Below are 19,942 nucleotides of genomic sequence, written 5' to 3'. Positions count from 1 at the left end.
CAGTTTATGAGTTAATATATTTCATAAGTCTATGTATTTTTACCTTTATTTTTTTTCTTTGTCTTTCTTGCTGAAATTGCTTGAAATAAACATAATCAATCAAAACCAAACCTTTGCTGAGAGTAAAGTACGAAAAAATTAAAAAATAAATAAATAAAGGTCACTTACAGAATAATGTACAAATGTTAACTGTGTTAAGAAAATACCCGTCATGCTTCGCAATTATTAACTTTAATGTGGTAAAACAATAAAGAAAAGGAGACTTTTTTTTTTTTCGTTTTTTTTAAATATCAAATGTTTGGCCTCTCACACCGGAAGAAGTCTCTGGTAGTTCAGTTCAACTTCCGGGGGTTAAGCATTGCGAATGAATAGGTGAAATTTCTTTTGAGACGAACTTTGGCCAAAATTAACCTGAAAAAATGTCTCGAGGCTCTAGTGCAGGCTTCGATCGACACATCACCATCTTCTCCCCGGAGGGCAGGCTCTATCAAGTCGGTCAGTGTGAGGCTTTTTAAACACAGACGCCGGTTCGCTTCTCTGTTAGCTGGCTAAATGCTCTGTCATGGTTCGCTTCAACTAGCTTCTGTTTTGGTCATTTAAAACCATCCAAAACAAAAGTATATATCGTGTTAAGCGACACAGTCACGCTGTTGGTGCTGGTGTTGATACTTTTTTTCTACTTTACTAACGCTAATCTTTGATATTTGACTGTAAAAAGACAAATCAGCAAGTTAGCATGCAGCTAGCATAGCTTGCATGATTTGCCAGGAGAAACTTTCAAGGAAAAGATTATTCTTTTTACAACAATAGATTTATTTTACAGTATTTATTAGTTTGCTTTAGTATTTTAAGATAATATTTCTATGTAATTTATAAACTTTTTAAAGTAACTCTTCAATTGTAGAACAGATGACGTTTTTATTTTAGGTCTTGCCTTGCTCCAATATTTTAGTTAAGTACATGTTGATCCTTTGTTATAATAACTCAATTTATTCATGCATCTTATTGGAATTTAATGGTATTTTTAGAGAGAAAAAAAAACAGAATGAATTGATGCAGAGTTTATTTTTTCAATTCTTTTTCAGAATATGCTTTCAAAGCGATAAACCAAGGTGGACTGACATCAGTGGCTGTTCGGGGGAAAGACTGTGCAGTTGTTGTGACGCAAAAAAAAGTACCAGTAAGTACATGTCATTGTTGCACTTTTTGTGTAACTAATGCAGCTTGAAAAAGACTAAAGTCCAGTCAAAATAGTGAAAGATAAAATGTTTTGTTTTTAAGCAATTTACATGCATGCATTCGTTATCCATTTACTCTAGGGAAAATCTGTTAATCAATTATAATTGGAGTTTTTTGGAAAGTTTCCAGTTGGTGTATTAAATAGAAAGTAGCTGGAAAGTGGTCTGGACCTGAAAGGGGTCAACAGGAAAAAAAAAAAGAAGCAACTTCTGGTATCAGTGGCTGGAAAATAGAAAATGTAGGTAAATAACAGTGAAGGATATAGCAGTGGTTGTAAGAAAATAAATGATTTGGACATGTAAATGGTAAAAATGGCCTATGATAGCTCCTGAATGAATCCAGAAAGTTCTGGAAGGAATTCAAAAAGCTCAAATGAAACAAAAAGTAATATTTTTAGGAAAAAGTGGCTGACATAAATCTGTAATGAGGTCTAAGCTGAGAGATAAATAATTTCATTATATTTTTAAAATAATTATTATACATTAAAAACAATTTTTTTTCAAAAAGTAAGTGTCTGTGTAGATTATAGGTGATAGTCTGAATTAACCGATTTTTAAAATTATTATTTATTTTTCTCTTTTTTTATTTTTCTAAATGAACAAAAGAAGCGTCTTTTGTGGCAACAATTTTAAAATTTTCTAGATTTCAATCGTCAAGGTTCCTCTGTTCTGCCTACAATCAACTGTTCAAGCCTTTCATGAGTTTTGACTCATCAGTTGATTTGTTTTATTTTCCTCCTCAACAAGCAAAAGTGATTGATCGCTTCCCTCCTTTGTCTCCTCCAGGATAAGCTCCTGGATGCCTCCACAGTGACCCACCTCTTTAGAATAACAGACAACATTGGATGTGTCATGTCTGGGATGACGGGTAAGAAACCAGGATTAAGTTCAATTTAAGACACTCTGGAAGTTCCAGCGTTGCACCGACGGCACCTTTTGTAGTCTCTGGACAAAGCGCTGCGTGACCCGATCACATCAGCTGTTTACAATGACGCAGAGCCATCATTAATGTTGGTTTCCTCCAAAATTTGACTTGAAGATTTCAAAAAGGTATTTAGATTGACAATTTCGGTTTAAAATGAATAGAATTGAGATACATATTTGAGCTTTGTAAGTAGTTTAGTTAAGGTTTGCCTGTTTTTTATACGTTTTTCACATTGGGTTAATCTTATATTTGCTGTTTTTTCAGATTTATACATTTTGATTTCTTCAAGACAGTTTTGATTTTTACTATAGAAAAAAAACATAAAAACAAATTGATCTCATTTTTTAAAATTTGCTGGGTAAAAAAAGACTAGAGTAACAGCTAATACGTTTTTTTATTTTATTTTTTGGAGTAGTAGTAGTTAGGGTTGTACTAAAGAATGGATATCAGCCCACAAAAACTGTTTTAAACTAAATCATTTGAGCTAATTGTTAAAGTCCCACTCCAATCATCTTTTAATCGGTGGAAGTGGTGGTGTTTTAACTATGATTATGATGCTTTTAGCCAAGATAAAAAAAAACTGTCTTTTTCTAGGACATGGTTTCTGCCAAGCAGCAGAAGTTTATTCGAAATTCCTCCACTAAATTGTGGGTGGGGTCGCAATGCAACCCTCCCCTTTTCCTCTCATCGTTTCCTAAAGGCCTCTGTTTACAAGCTTTCTTTCCTGCTAGCTTACAGCCCCTCACACCCCGAGCTAAAATTACCAGTGCAACAAAAATGGCAAAGAATACCAGAGCTTTGCATCCGTACCGTTTAGATCCAGCTGCAGCTCAGATTAGGAAAGCAAAGACGTGCATGGATCTATTTGTCTGCAAGTGGATGCATCAGAATGGGTGGAGCAGGGAAATTGTGGCCGCCCAGCTTTTTTTTTTTTAAACAAATATAATTTTTTTCTTGTGGCATATTTTTGTCTGCTCCTGATTCACAACCATTTAAATAAAGAAATACTCATTATCTTTATGTACTGATTGTCAAGAACATGTTAAAAACATCAAAAACACAATTTTCACCAGAGTGGGTCTTAACAAAGTCAAAAAGAAAAACCCTCCAAAATGACACATTTTTTCATCAGAGCTTCGTTTTTCTGCTGTAATGACTGAAACCGAAGGGTGAGGTCGGGACGGATTCAAAAAGGTTTCCCTGAAAATAAAATAAAAATATTAAAACCAAAAGAGAAGAGCTCCTTTGATTGTTTTAAAGCCACAGACTCATTAAAATGACACATCAATTGTCAATTCACTGTGTGTCTTCTACATAACCAGACATGGAAATATTTTGACGATGGGTTTGAAAATCGAGGCTGTGAAAGAAGTTTCAATCTTATTTTCTTTTAAAATAGTTTTTATCTGATCAATTTGAAGTGTGTTAACTAAGAGAGCTCCTTTGTTTGGTATTTTTCTGAGCATTTTGATAGAAATGTAGCCCCTTTATCCTCGGAGCTTTACCCCCAGTTATTCTTTTGACTACAAAGGGTTTCAACAGTTTATGTAATTCATCTAACTCCACTGGATTCTGAAGCGGAGGAAAAGAGTTTAGCGTTAAAATGCAACACGCAACATTCGTAATGGGTACATGAGAAGCCGCTTTTGTCAAAATCTGCTGATTCAAGTTGATTGCATATCCTGATATGAGCACAAAGAGTTACAGTATGTCACACAGCGAGTGTTCTTTAGGTGTTGCCAGCAACATCTCTGGTTTTGAAGGATTTAAATGCATAACTTGTTTTTAATCTTTGTCAGAGTTCTCAGTTTTTGTGTGTTTAATTAATCAAATCCATTTTCCCCCCAAAGCTGACAGTAGATCTCAAGTCCAGCGAGCTCGCTACGAGGCGGCCAACTGGCAGTACAAGTACGGCTACGAGGTCCCGGTGGACATGTTGTGCAAGAGGATCGCCGACATCTCGCAGGTGTACACGCAGAACGCTGAGATGCGACCGCTGGGCTGCTGTGAGTACACCCACTGGATCCATGGCTTAGTCTCAAACATTGACTTTATATGAGGACTGGACTGAGTGACCCCTCCCCCACCGCGTCCCAAACAGGAAGCACCTGCCTGCTCCCAGAAGCCAACATTTTTATTTTGTGCAAGTTTTTCAAGAAGTGGCCAATCGGATGCCTCAAAGCTATATGGTCTCATGCTGAACGTTTGAAACGACAGATTTTTATGTAGCCCGCTTTCAGTGGTGGGAGTGTGGCCTTCCAGCTAACTCACTCCTGATTGGCCTGAGTGGTTGCCATAGAGATGTCGACTCAGACCGATTCAGACCAGTCGCTATTTACTGAGTTGTTTTTTTTTTCCTTTTCTCTCTCTTTTTATTTTTTGGGGGGGATTTGGGTTTTGTTTGGTTTTTAGTGGATGACGTCACGCTCACTGGGTTCAGTTCTCAGATACAGTCAATGGTCTCAACGTGTTGTCTCACCCCCACGCCTCAGCGTGACACCTCCGGTATCTGCAGGTATGATCGTGATCGGCATAGACGAGGAGTTCGGCCCGCAAGTTTACAAGTGTGACCCGGCGGGTTACTACTGCGGCTTCAAGGCCACGGCGGCTGGAGTGAAGCAGACGGAAGCAACCAGCTTCCTGGAGAAGAAAGTGAAAAAGAAACTGGACTGGACATTTGAACAAACCATCGAGGTACGCGGCTTATCCTCTGCTCGCTGAAATGGACGCCTTGCTGGCGTGATGTGAGATGGCATCCAGCAGTTGATTAGTTTCTGATCATTTGTGGTCGATGCTTTCAAGATATGGCGACTCAGATGTTGCAGATTCATGTCCCACCAGATCGTTTTCTCAATCCTTCTTTCTTACTGTGCCTTAGAGCAAAAATGTCACCCCCACCATATACTCATAGATCACCAACATTTTTACATATCTAGTACCTGGTGAAAAGGATTTTGGGTATAGGGAACGACCCCCCCCTCCCCCCGAAAAATTATGACAGAGTGGGAGACTTCAAAAAAATGAATGAGGCCCAAATCTCATGTGGGGCTAAAAAAAGAAAAACCAAAGCACACGTTTTTGATTGACAAAACCGACGTTTTGTTGACCTTTGACCTCAAGAAGTGGCTGCCATCTGGAATTTTCCCAAAAGATACTCTACCTTCGACACATTTAAACTGCTTCTAGGGATTTCAACTATCACTTCCTGACTCCTCAAGCATTACTGGAAAAGCTACCTATCCCAGTAATTCTTGCTAAAGTTACTTTTGCCAATCCTGCTAAAAATGACAAAAACCTGTTTATCACCCCCAGTCGACCAAAAACTAAAATGGTTGCTATGGAGTTAAATGTAAATACCTTTTTCGCATTTAGCTTTTACGAGGGCAGTAGCCGTTCAGCCAATGAGGGCGGGTCAAGGGGTGGGAGTGGTGGTGGTCAGCTCCTGGGGGGGCCACACAACGCCGCTTTCAGCTTTAATTCAACTCTGTTTTGTTTCTCCTCTTCATACATCAGACGGCGATCTCGTGTCTGTCGACTGTGCTCTCCATTGACTTCAAACCTTCTGAGCTCGAGGTGGGCGTCGTCACAACGCAGGATCACAAGTTCAGGTAATCTGTCACCACGGCAACGCTCAAGCCGCTAAAGTTAGCTGTCTCAATAAAGTTTCGCTGTACCTCTCTTCCCCAGGATCCTCACTGAGGCTGAAGTGGACACCCACCTCATGGCTCTGGCAGAGCGGGACTGAGACCTTACCCCTGATTTTAGTGCATGATGGGATATGCAGTTCTGAGTGGAGAGTGGAGTTCTCGTTGTTTGCTGTACATTTAAACCTGTCCACACACAATATTTCATTCAAAAATAAAACACCTTTTTGGAGTAAAACATTTGCTGTTTTGGTTTATTTTGTATGCATGCAATCTAGTGGGAAATGTTCGGACCCCTTCAGGTGTAAACAACAACAAATGTTGTTGCTGCATCTGCAGAGGCTTTTACCTCCACACTTCCTGTTGCAGCTTTCGCTGCAAACTCAGTTGGGGTTGTTTTCACCAAAGCTGGTGTGGAACAGACCTGACCTCCTTTTCTCCTCCATTTTGAGCACACGTCAAAAATAGAGTTCTGGGTCTTACCAGAAGTTCACGACACTGAGTTCCTCCTCAGGGAAGGGAAAGTTTGGTCTCTGCCTCCGAATGGTTTCGGCATCGACTGATGGACTTCAGGCTAGGGAAAAAAATAAAAAAAAGTGACGTCTCAGCAAGGCTGTGTCATGGTGATGAGAAGTTACGGTGGAGTGTCATCCCCGGGGCTCGCTCAGCTTCTGGACCAGTTTCATGACATCACCTTTCCTCCTACAGAGTTTCTCTTTCAGCCATTGAAGAATTTTAATAGGGTAATAATTTATAGTTTTGAGTGTTTGTGCTCCTCTTACGCAGATCAAACATTAGAAGGTTTTGTTTTCTAAAAACCTCTGGAGGCCACGTATTGCACAAAAACCAAAACTGCACAATCGATTCAAAAATGTTTTCCAGTAACTTAGATCAGGATAAACCATGCATCTTGTGTGTAAACAAGTAAATAATATTTTAACTTTTCCACTACAGCCCCACTACATCAAAGAATTTACATAAAGCTAACTTTTCTTTGGAATTGAGATTTTTTTAAACTCTTTGAAATTCACATAAATAAATTACAATCATTTTTTTAATACCAAATATGACATATTCAGTGATTTACTGAGTTTTTGCTCACAACAATGTTAGTTTAAGATGCACAAATAGTGCACAAATGTTCAGTAAATGTTCTCAATTTTTTTTTTTTTTAGTAAATGTTCTCAAATTTGATTCACATATTTTGAACATCACTTTTTTTTTTTTGCTTTTTTAAATAAAGTCATCATATAAAAATGAATAACAAAAAATTATTCTCACCACAAAAATTTGAAAATTGACAAAAACCTTTTCCTGAAGAGTTTATGGGATTTCATGGAAGCAGCCATTTCAAAATGAGCAAAAAAAAAAGAAAAAAAGAAATTCCTTTTACTGCCCCTAGTGGAATGACTATGAACTACAGGGCAGAAAACAGACCAAGCTACACACAATGGGATTATAAGGAAAGTTTTGATCATGCTAATGAGTTAGGGGTTTAAAAAAATGTGTTTATCAAATATATGAAGTTATATTCATATTTTAATATTAAGGATCAACAGAAATAGAACAGCTAAGAAATTTTAAAATGATTCAGAGGAACAAAACAAACAGGAAGTTAACCTCTAGTGTGCATAAATAGCTTTCTAGAAACGTTTTAAAGTTAAACTATATTTTAATTAATCACTAAAACGGTTTCAGAGTGGTTTACCAGAAGGCTTTTTTACATTTTCCCCTTAAATTGAAAAGGAAGTAGCCATCAGTGCCAGTCACGTGAAGATATTTCTTTTGAAAAAATTCCTGACATTTATGACAGGGAAGTCTCGTACTTTCCAGATGAGCCAAGTTCCTGGCCAGAGTGAAACAGCAGCCAGTCAGGGCTTTTTTTTCTTTTCTTTTCCCTCCCTGTATTTGAAGGAAACATTTCCTCCTGGGTCTGCCTGTCCCGTACAGTCAGCTTCACGCTGCTTTTTTAGCAGAGTCTGGCGGAATCTTTAAGCACAGAGTGTTCCTCTTGTGGTGCCCGGGGACTTTCAGCGCGCTGACTCACAGACCGGGTGACTTCGCCCAACAAAGGAAATCCCATACTGTTCCAAGACTGGTCTTTTTTTTTCTTTGAGCAGAAAAAAATCTGGCTGAAGTTTCTTCCTTATGACTTTAAAGCGAGAAATGAGGCGTCCATCAAGCGTGGAAAGAGCTTCAAATGTCATCCTCACATGCAGGGAGGGAAATTCAACTCTTGTGACACTTATAAAAACACCTTCAGACCAAAAGTCATATGAATAAAGTTTTTTTTTATTCCGGACACATTAGAGTGTTTAAAATTCACAGCAAGTACAAAAATAATATATCTGTATTTACAATATATTACAAGTGTCTTTATATATAGTTCTATATTTGTACAGATGCAGAGGAAGACCGAGGTTTTGGTCTTTTTAGGTGATTTTGGTCCGAAGTGACCAGACTGGACGCCCATCTTCATTCTTGTCTGCAGTTAAAGGGCCAGCCCTCGCGGGCCCAAACCTTGGACAGGGGTCGGGGGCGTTCTTCTGTCCCCACCTGGGAGCAGAGGCTCGACCATCCCAATAGCCGATGAAATTGGGTGTTCACACCGCCAGTTGAGTTTTTTTCTTTTCACTTTCCGAACTTTATGTCATCGTACATCTGAGGGTGTAGAAGGACAGCCGTCTGTTAGAGTTTGTTTATAAAAATCACAGGAGGTCTTGAATTTGTTTGGAATACTTACGTCGACCTCAAGGAGCTCCACGTCCTCCATGTCGCTGTCAGAGTCGCTGTCGGGTAGCTCCCTCAGCTCCTGTGCCGTCCTCTCGTACAGCTGGCAGCGGATTTGCTCGTTCTGCCGGCCGTAGGTCAGATGGTACGGCGTGAACCCGCCATAGTTTAGGCAGTTGACGTTAGCGCCCAGGTCGAGGAGGCAGTGGACCATGGTGGGGTTCTGCAGATCAACTGCCAGGTGGAGGGCGGTCCTGCCGCTGCAAGGTTCCTGCAGAACACGTAGGGGGAAGAAAGTCGTTTTAGCTTTGTGCTCCTTTGTCGGCAATTAATGAGCAAATAATCCAATCGTTGGAAAAGACGTACCTGTGCGTTAATGTCTGCACCCAACTGGACGAGGCTTTCCACCAAAGAAACATAACCATTGATGGACGCTAGGTGAAGACAGTTGTGTCCTAAGGAGATAAAAAGATCCATTTACAACCCAAACCCAAAGATGGCGCTTTCCACTTCAACAAAGTGGCCTTTTAATCCAACTCACCGCTGTAGTTGGGGAAGGAGGCCATGGAGGCTAAGTGGCGCTGGCAGTTCTGGGTGATGACGCCAAAACAGGCAAGGGAACCCTTTTTGCAGGCGATGTGGAGGGCCGTGTTGCCTCGGTTGTCGACCAGGACGGGGTCGGCGCCAGCCTTCAGGAGCTTGTCCACCAGCTGGGGCTGCTCTGTGATCACCGCCAGGTGGAGGGCAGTCTGTGGGAGAGGCATCCACAAAACATGTTTAGTGTTTATAAAGGCACATAATAAAGAAATAATAACATTAAAAAAAAAAAAGTTTTTTTTTTTAAATTATGGGATGTTACCTGTCTTTGGTGGTTCTGCACATTGAGGAAAGGGTGGTTGTGGGAAAGCTTGATCATTTGAAGAACATGCTCTGTGGATTCATGAATGATGGCCAAGTGGAGCAGCCTGCAAGGAGGGGGAGAAAAAAAGAGAGCTGGGTTAAAAACTTGTGCTTAAAAATAAAGTTACACACAGACACACACACACACACAGACACACACACAGGGGAAGTGGTTCTAGCCAGATGAGAGAACAAAGCCTGAACAGTGGAGCGTTTCGCAAGAGTGGAGTTTTGTCGGGTTATTTCCACCAGTTGTGGCTTGACACATCTGATGCTTTATCAGTTACTGGCAGTCAGCCAGGGACTTTCCTGAATGCGCAGAGCGGACTTTAGCACCGCCTAGACTGCGCAAACGCTCAATTCCTGCTCTGCTGCGCAGGCGCGCACACACAGGCTTTTGCTTTTGGTGCAACTTTCATGGAACTCCACAGCAAATATCAGGATTCTAAATAAGTCAATGCACTTACGTGTCTCCGTCGTCCGTGATGGCGCTGCGCCAGGGCTCATACTCCGTGTGCTCGGTGCGCGCGCTGACGGTCATGTCCTCGAAGCTGGTCAGCAGCTCGTCCTCCTTCAGGGAGTCGAGGCCGCTGTCCAAGTGGTCCTCGTGGCACTGCAGCATGTCGTGCTTTCCCTCCATGTTGTCAAAGTTATAATCCGCTTGTTTGGGCATTCTGTGCAGGTCCATGTCGCGCTAACGCTCGATTGCTCTGCGTCTGTCAGGGGCGGAATGGCATGGAGGTGTGCGCTCGGGCTTTTATAGCCGATGCTCGGGGGCGGGGTTTAGGGGATTTCCAATTACTTATCTTAGAAAAGACAAGGGAAATCACACAGAGCTGTGCTTTTGTGAGAAAAATCCCCCCCCTCGACAGGAGAGTCAGAATGAAAACCTGTAGTTTCCTTTTTGACACCTATGTTGATGAGTGTGGATGTAGGTTAGGGGACAGGGCCCCGGTGATTTTCACTGAATGGAGCTATGGCGCATGAATGAGAGGCAGACAGACGGCTCCACTGGCTGGCTGGCCCCTGAAGAAATCCCTGCTGCACCTGGGGAAACCTGAGTGCGGCTAACTAACCCATATTATTACACACTTTCCATGCCAATAAAATGATGCCGTTTTAAAATAAAAGGCAAATTTCAACGTCAACTTTATAGTTTCAATACGTTTAATACAGCCGTTCTATATATATTTCCTCCTAAAAACTATGGATGTGCTTTCATTTTGACAATTTTCACCAAAAATGTGTCTTAAAATAGGGTAAAATAAGGTTTGGGACGTCATGCAAAAATGATTTTTTTAAGGATTTACACACACACATGCATGTATGTATGTATGTATGTATGTATGTATGTATGTATGTATGTATATATATATATATATATATATATATATATATATATATATATATATATATATATATATATATATATATATATATATATATATATATATATATATATATATATATATATGTATGTTTTGGTTAATTGTACGTGCAAATGTGGAGATTCTCACACATGCATCTTTGACATAAAAAGTGCGGATAGAAGTTGGATTTTTTAACTTAAATATGTATTATATATGCTCATCTGTGTCCCAAAGTCATATTAATTTACCAACAAAGTAATGTTTGTCAAATTTCTGCAATGTTTATTTTTGCATGTGTCTAATATTTAAGCTGCTCCTTTGCATGCAGTGATACTTCAGAGTCACTGGAAAAGCAAAAAGGAAAATTTTCAGGATTTCCATCCTACTGGTGTTTTTTGTGAAGTGCCCTTATGCATGCAGCAAGCTTTACATAAGGGGGGGGTATTTCAAAACTTCCTCCTGAATATTCCTTGTGAACATTGCATTTCACAATAAAAGGTTCTTACATACAGTTGGAATGGCACACTTTGAAACAAGAACACTGAACAAATTCACAGCTGTCATGATTTTTGGAAGAAATTTTCCTCCTTTTTTTCAAGTTCTGCTGTGAGTTTCCACTTTTTGTGTTCCCGATTGTTCCTGTCATAGAGGAAACTCCTTACTGTTGTATAAAGATGTGGCAAAATGCGTGACAGGACTACCTGTCTGGGCTTCCCTGACATTCAATGTAAGAAAAATCCCAGGATCGCTTTTGTTTACATTGCAAAAAGGGAGGAACGTTGTCTTAGCAACAGTATCCAAGTGCAGCAAAGCACAACTCACTCATTTGTGGTGACGTTATACAAACCAAACACACATTAAACACGCCCAGCAGGGGCAGTGCCTTGCCTTTGAGACTGCGTGACATCAGACAGGCGTCACTCCTACGAGCTCATGCAGCTTCCTGCATGTCTGCAATGAAATTCCAAACATTCTTTGGTCTGCAGCTAGTATCGAAATGAGGAATCTAGGGACAAAAAGTTCTGGCAGCGCTATGTTTTCTTTTGTCTAGGTTGCATGCTTGTGAGTCTCTTCCTGTTAAAAGAAGAGCAAATCCACTCAGAGTTTTTGTTTGTGGTCTTATTGTGCCAGTCATCGTTTCTCCACTTTACCCGGTTTTGTGACTTCTGAGGGAAAACTGACACAACGCCCTCATCAAGCACTGTCTCGTGGTACAGGCTGCTTATCTGAGTCAGTGTATTGTCTTAGCAGGCTTCTCACCCAGTTGGTGCGGAGGTGCAGCCACTATCAGCTGTCAGATCAGCCATTAAATGCATCATGGCATTGTAAAAATCTTTGAAGGAAAGAAAAAGGCCCTCAAAAAATAGAACCCAACCTTTAAAAAAATATTGAATTCTTAACATTTAGTTCCAGTTGTATTTATTGACTGAATATGAGAACGGGAATGAGTGACACCCCCCCCCCCCCCTCTGGTGTTCCAAATAGGTAGTACTTACTGGTTCAAGACACCAAAAATCCCATATACTTCTATTAGGAAATAAACAGCTATTACTCAGTCATTGTATTTGGTGGAATAATCCTTCTTGCTCTACTATCTTTAACATGTTTGTGCTCATCTAATTTTTTTTTCGTGATTGCAAGTTATTCAAATAATAAACTGACCAATCAAATACCTCAAAAGTATGGGGTCTAATGTTGAATGTTCAACACGTTTGACAGATTCTCCTTGGCCCGCTTTCAAGTGGTAGGGGTGTGGACTTCCAACAAACTCACTCCTGATTGGCAAGGGTGGTTGCCATAGAAACAATCACTCAGACCGACTTGGGCCAATCACTGCTTAATGATGTAGCATTGAAATGACTTCATTTTGTTGGAGCCTGAAGTAAGCCATTTTTTATGGATGACGTTATGATGTATAGTCATTGTACTCTATTTTGATATACTCAAAATAGAGTAAGAAACCTACATTCCATTTACATTATATTGATATACTCAAAATAGAGTACAATTAAAAGCTACTGTTCAAAGAAAACGTAATGTAAAATACAGTAGTATGAGGGTGGTATAGAAGAATAGTTCAAGGTGCACCTACAGTGCTATCCAAGGCACTTAAATGTTGGGAGTTGGGTCATCTGAACCCCACTAGACAGTGCGCTGAACCTTTTTCCTTCAATGATTTGTGAACTTCACTGGTGTTCATGGATTACATGAAATCCTCTTCACCTTTATCCACCTTTTTCATGGTAGGGACAACACGTCAAAGTAAGGGTGGGGTCATTTTGACCCCACGAGATAGCACAAGTGTTTAGGGGAGCGCAGGTTTCTTGCAGTTTCCCTAAGGCTCGTTGGAAATAGAATGTACGATTGTCTTGCATGTGGTAAGTGTATTGCTAAGTATTTGTAAGGCTAATCTTAGCTGCACGCAATTATGACGCACAGGAGATGATGTCGTATCGTGCCCTTTCACCACATCCTAGTAAAGCATTAGCCTCAACTGAACGTATGGCTCGATACGGGCTGTCTGTGGAAAGAAATGGACACGCAAGGACTCACTTGAATAGCACTTGCTGGGGGCAGTCTGCAGGATTGAAGGAAACACGGAAAAGACATGCCTGTGCCTCACCTAACTTACCCTTGCATGTTGTAAGCTACAAGTGACATACAACATGCATTGCAATGAAAATAACATTCATGAAGGTTTTCGCTCTACAGGCTCACCAAGTGGTACAAACTTTGATGATATGTGTTACTCGTTTTTCACCTGCAGATAGACAATATCTAGCCGTAAGGACAGTTGCAAACACGCTATGACAAAACATCTTTTGCAGTTGCCCCATCTACAATTTACAACTACAAGTAAATACGTTTTGCAAACAGATACTTGCAATATATTGTAAATGTAATGTATGTTTCCTAAAGCATCATCCCCTTTTCATTACAAATTGTTCATTTGATATGGTCTATTAACATGCAAGTGATTAACCTTTACAATGCAGTGTGGACTGCAACTCAATTACCGTACTCCTGATGGTCAAGTTTGACCCCCTTCATGCCAATTGTTGCTAATTCGCAACCATTAAATCCAGGACTCAACCTAATTTAGCATCACTTTGAATGGAAATGACACTGAAGTAATCTTTTTTATATAATTGGAATAAAGTCAGACACAAAGGGGTTTTGAAAGTCCAAAATATGTTGTCACTATGTGCAATATTGGATTTTTGCAGACGTCTGGAATTCCAACGTTTTTAAATAGATGTACAAAATCCAATATTTATATCTTTGTGTTCATTGATATATCACACCAAATCAAAACAATTTGCGAATTATCCCTAAAATACACTAAAATACCAAAAACTATATTAGCTCTAAGCAAAACAAGTTTAAAATAAAATTGTATTACACTTAAAACTCCAAGTTAAAAAATACATTTTATAAGACCCTCAACCTTTTTTGTAGTAGAGCATTTTTACTGTTTAGCAATTGATTGTGAAATCTGGATAACAGGGCTGTCATTTTTAAATTGTCAAATTATATGTCAGGTTTTGAACATTCCCTTATGTGCTTCAATTATTTAGATTTATCAAACCCCACTGTTAAGCAACAGTTTTCATGGTTGGTTTTTACTGTAAACCTAGAATTTCACGAAGCTGCGATGTTATGCAATCAGATCAAGACACAAAACTGTGAGAAAAATATGCAAATAATATCATTTGTCAGATGAAATCACATCGATGGGTGATAACACAAATGTCACAGCAACTCCAAACAAACTCTAGCTGAAATTTGCTTAGCTTTCTCACACAATTACCGATAGTAAATATCTCTTATCTTGAATGACGAGAGTCTTCTTTTTATCTTAAATCAGCCCCCAAACCTCACAATCGTCTCTCACGTTGCACCGTCTTTCATTTTCTGATTCACAAAATTGACAAGTTTTTGTGATTGCGTTAATCTTGATTGTCTCGCAAATTCTTTTTTAAATTCCAGAAATACTAAAGCAAGACTTTTGCATGGACATGGAAAATCTCATAAATGTCTCTAGAAATTTAGGGAAACCCCTAACGAACACGTAACTTGATGGCTGGATTGCGAACAACACGGAGTTAGCAACGATGCGTTAATGGTAAAGATTAGTTTCCAGGCAGTAAACCGAGGCACGGTTAGCTAACGGAAAAAATAAAGCAGCTCTGTATTTTTCCTTAAATTTTTAATATCTAAAGAATAATTCCTCACATAAACATGGATGTAACTCTTTTTCAAAGAGATCATGCTAAGGAACTTAGCAACTTTTTCTAATATTTGATGAGCTAAATCACTTTACGTTTTAAAACATTACCTGCTTCGCACTAGTGGTGTGATACGATATTTCACGATACATATGTTACGATACATAAATCACGATATGGTACGTATCCCGATTTGTCCCAGAGACAACATTTCTTTTTTTCTTTAAAGAGTATGACTTAGAAACAACCTTTTTATTAATATTAATACACACTCCACATAAGTAAAATGTTCAAATACATTTTAGTTAATGATAATAACGCTAAGCAATGAGTTCAAAAACACTGAGAAAATAAAGTGCCTTTTATTTCCAATACTGCAAAAAGCCCAACAAAGTTACCCAGCCAAACATTTTCACAGAATCCTGGATTTTGGCAGGAACTTGGACACAATTCTCACTCCTTTTCTTTTTTAATGCCATATATGACATCACAGATTTCTTGAAGTAAAAGCTTAATAAACATTTTATAAAGACTATTTATGAATCCAATGTGTTCTGATAATGAAAACTTGGATGGTTTATAAAAAATAAATAAAATACAATTTTTTTAAAAGAAAAATCATTTAAACGCAGTGCATTGTGGTCTATAGTTGACAACCTAGTTAGTGACTGTCAATGCAAACTGTTTTTGTTTGTAAAGACTTTTTGGAAATTTCGAGGACACTGGAATTGTAGGTTGTGACAGCCAGACAAAATGACAAGCGCCATATATCCCTTGTGCTAGGCTCTTTAACATTTGGAGTAGGGTCATCTAGACCCCACCAGACAGTGCTCTGAAACTTTTTTCTTCAATGATTTGTGATCTTCACTGGTGTCCATGGATTACATGAAATCTTTCCACCTTTATCCACCTTTGTCATGGTAGGGAGAACACGTCAATGTAAGGGTGGGGTCATCTGGACCCCATAAGATAGCAGAAGGCATACAGTGCACCAAGTAGTGAGTATGGGAATTTGGCCAATATAGACCACAATGCATTGCATTTGAACAATTTGTCAATAAAAAAAGTGTGTACATCTATTTTTCATAAATCATCCAAGTTTTCATCATCAGAACACAGTAGATTCATAAAGTCTTCTTGTGTGAATTTTCAATTCAATTCAATTTTATTTGTATTGCCCAACATTACAATGGGTTTCATACATGTAATTGTATAATAAACATGAAATCATTATGAAAATGAAGTCATAGAATTCAATAGGTAATGCTAAACCAAGCAGACTAAGTTAAAATGGGCATTCCTGCCCAAGGAGGGTCTCCTTGTCGGTAAGGAAAAAACTAGAAACCTCAGGGATGTCCACATGAAGGAGGGATCCTCTCTCAGGACGGACTAACTCTACAACTACATGTTTGAAAAGTCCAGCGGATTGACCTCATCCAGATGGAATTTGGGGTGTGAGAGGAGCCAGAGATGAGATCCACAGCCAAGTACAGGAGCAGGATCACAGAGGAGCCAGAGGCGAGGTCCACGGTCAGGAGCAAGAGTACAGATGAGCCAAATGGAATCTGGAATCACCCCCGCTCCCCCGCAGGGGAGTGTGAAAGAGGGACAACACATTGATCATGCTGCACCAAATAGAAGCATGGAAAAAATGATAAATAAATGATCAAGAATAGAGGGGAGGAGGGAATTTGGACGTGGAGATAGGCAATCTGTGCTTAGCCTGCTAGCTCTAGCGCTACATTTAGAATAAAAAGGCGTGTAGTAATAATTCTTTGAATTCAAAAAATTCCCCCAAAACAAATTTTCCGCTTTTTCCATGGATTCTGAAAATGGCTTTGTCTGCTTCTGAAAAGTGTTTTGTCATTTATGAAAGCTTCCTCCCCTGTCAGAAAGAAGCTGTGACTCCACTGTAATAACTGACAATCAATCGGAAACCTGTTCGTCTTTGTTGGGTGGGAGCTGTGACAAAGCAGTTCAACACCCAGAATATACACAAGCTACACCCACTCTGTGTTGTCACAACATGAAAAAGGAGTATTTTACTATGACGAGTTCACACCCAACTCCTTTACATGGGTTGTCTTAGATAATGGGTAGGCAGACTTGCTGTTGAGTGATATGAGTCAGGCTGTTTCTCTGTCATGGGGACTTCACCCCAATCATGCTGCATAAAAAATGTCCTTTTTGCAACTTTATGTGTTCTGGGTGTCATTTTAATGCCTGCTGACTTTTATATGGACTCATAATAGGTTGTTATAAAACAGGAATGGCCTTTGCTTTAGCAATCTTAGCAAGAATTTAATTGTTAAGACGGCTGGACGAAAAAAAAAGAAAAATAAATATCAATTAAAAAATTTGGGTTTGAAGGAAGATAGAGTTGAACCACACTGATACTCTATTTTCTTCATTTTTAATTTATTACAGCCTCTAAAATAATTATCAGACAATATCAGAGACTTTTTGCATTGATTGATGCTTTCATAGTGATATGAAAGAATCTGAGATCCTCCCCTTCGAGCGCCTCGGTTTCAAGCTGAATGTACAAAAGCACCATTTTTCGGGGAAGTGTGGGCGTTTTTCGGGGAAGAGGTAATACCTCTCTTTCCGTTGCCAGGTATTCCCACAGTTTTAACAAAGTCAAAACACGCAGTAATTAACACAGAGAAATCAATTATACACTTGTCCTACTTGTTTTATGGGTCATCCATGAACATCGTGTTCCTTTGAGGCACTTACATGGAATGTGCTCAGATATTTGTCTCTTCTTCTAAAGCCCTTATCACTCCCAAACAGCTGATGCCAAAACCGAAACAACACGTGAGACATATGAAGAAAAATTAATATTTATGCTATTTTTTATGAAAGCTGCTCAAGATAAAAAGGTCACACGTACATATGCAGAAAACAAAACCTGATGCAAGCTCTTTGATCACAAACTCATTTAAACTGGAGCAAAACCACCATCCTGGAGATCTGTACATCTAAAATAATAGTTAACAAAAATATAAATTGAAAGGGGTTTTATGGCTAAACTCTATTCTTAACCTCATTGCTCTGTAACCAGTGTGAAAAAGTAGCCTTTCTGCAGTGTTGTTGCCACGACACCTGAGAACACTATTGTTGTTCAGTAGATGTAGTGCAACGTGCACACCGGGCCTGTGTGGAGCGCTCGAGAACCCGCTGAACGGAGATTCTCGAACGCGCTGTTAGCATATGGTGTTCTCCCCGTGTATAGCCCATGTACTTACAGTTGGAGGAGGCTTGGTGCAAAATGTCACAGCTCTACTCCGATACATGAAAGACATTAATTTCTCCTTCATGATTACTTACTCAAACGGTTGGCACTTTCATATGTTGAAAAGAGGGTCCCTGATTGGTCAAAGTTCAGCTGGTTTAACTTTGAACGCTTCCTTAAGGCCCGTACACACCGGGACGAATATTCGCCAGGCATTATTCGCCAGCGTTTTTCGCCACGTTTTTTGGGTTCACACCCAGGCGATTTTCGCTGACGATGAGCCGAGCGAACATGCAATTTCATTCCCTGACATTAGATGGCGCTTAATGTAAACAGAAATACTCCTGTACACAAGGTGGCGCTGCGCAACTTTACGCTTTTTAAAGTCGCTTTTCACTCAGAAGAAGAGGGCAAGTATTTACGCGCTTGTCAGAATAATACAAAGAAAACATGAATATTTCAAGCACCAGTAGCTCCAACTGGTGCTTGGTTCGGGGATATTTTAGAATGTCTGTCATTATTTCTAGAGACGCTACTTGGCGTCTATCTTCTTTGCTGGTATATGTGCTCAGCAAGGCAGTTTTGTGTTTGAGCGCCCCCAAGTTGTGTTTTACTGTAACTTCAGAAGCTCCAGACACGTGTGCAAAAGCGCCATTCTCATTGGTCGAATAGATTTCGACGCGAGGCGTCAAAAGAAAAACGAACCCGAGGCGGGGTTTTTTTTACGCTTTTTTTGCGTCGGTGTGCACACTCTCATTGGTGCCCTTTGTTTAGTCACGAGGCGTTAAACGAAATTCGTCCCGGTGTGAACGGGCCTTGAGTCGCTGACTTAAAACCGACTTAAAAACTTGCGTGTTGACACATGAACATGAGAGTTTTGAACGCAGACCCACAAAACACATCTGTGTTTTGAATAGATTTTTCATCGAAGGTGGTCACTCCAACGCGCATTTCCGAGCCCAGAGGGAACGTAGGATAAAGACCATCCAGGAGCTTCTTGGCAAATTGCACAAAGGTATACTGTCCTTGTCCTGGATTTATTTGTAAGCCAAAACAAAAAATATACATAATATAAATATAATATAAATATACATTTAGATGCCATTAATAGTAAATGGTATATACTAGTATAGAGCTTTTCTACCTTCCTTGAAGGCCCAAAGCGCTTTACAGTCACAGTCCTGTTCACCCATTCACACACTGCTGAACACTGGCGCCAACCTTCCACCAGAATCAAGGTGGGGTTCAGTGTCTTGTCCAAAGACACTTTGACATATAGGCGGGAAAGGCAGGAATCAAACCTGTAATATTACGATTAGAGGTTGCTCCATCACCAGTGAGGTTCACAAATCATTGAAGAAAAAAGGTTAAACGCACTGTCTAGTGGGTCTAGATGACCCTACTCCCAATGTTAAAGTGCCTAGGATAGCACAAGGGTTAATGGCTTAGCCTTTTAATACCTGTTAAATGTAGTCAGGGATTTTTATTGTCATTCTGCAAATATTTCCTCTCAGCCAATTATTCGATCATGCAGTAGATTAAAACAAGCTCTGGGTTTAAAAGGGCCTTTATAATGCTTTTCTTAAGCCTTTCACAAATAACTATAGACACATTATGATAATATTTTACCTTTGGCACACTAAAGAACTATTTTTTTAAATGAAATAT

General features: G+C 39.6%; 2 protein-coding genes across 2 annotated transcripts; one reads left to right on the top strand and one right to left on the bottom strand.

The window, feature by feature from the left end:
• The first annotated feature begins 315 nt into the window (after positions 1–315).
• On the top strand, positions 316–6,047 carry LOC101162259 (proteasome subunit alpha type-6). The gene is made up of 7 exons (XM_004083658.4): positions 316–495; positions 1,086–1,180; positions 2,025–2,106; positions 4,014–4,169; positions 4,679–4,857; positions 5,677–5,771; positions 5,851–6,047. The coding sequence occupies exons 1-7, from the start codon at positions 420–422 to the stop codon at positions 5,906–5,908; spliced, it is 741 nt and encodes a 246-aa protein (XP_004083706.1). The 5' UTR covers positions 316–419; the 3' UTR covers positions 5,909–6,047.
• Positions 6,048–8,078: 2,031 nt separating this feature from the next.
• LOC101162015 (NF-kappa-B inhibitor alpha) lies at positions 8,079–10,184 on the bottom strand. The gene is made up of 6 exons (XM_004083657.4): positions 9,905–10,184; positions 9,397–9,502; positions 9,079–9,286; positions 8,904–8,992; positions 8,551–8,808; positions 8,079–8,468 (listed from the first exon to the last, which is right to left on the bottom strand). The coding sequence occupies exons 1-6, from the start codon at positions 10,123–10,125 to the stop codon at positions 8,439–8,441; spliced, it is 912 nt and encodes a 303-aa protein (XP_004083705.1). The 5' UTR covers positions 10,126–10,184; the 3' UTR covers positions 8,079–8,438.
• Between the last annotated feature and the right edge of the window lie 9,758 nt (positions 10,185–19,942).

This window comes from Oryzias latipes, chromosome 24 (genome assembly GCF_002234675.1).
Source record: "Oryzias latipes chromosome 24, ASM223467v1".
In the NCBI taxonomy this organism is placed as follows: domain Eukaryota; kingdom Metazoa; phylum Chordata; class Actinopteri; order Beloniformes; family Adrianichthyidae; genus Oryzias; species Oryzias latipes.
This window is presented reverse-complemented; position numbering and strand designations above follow the sequence as displayed.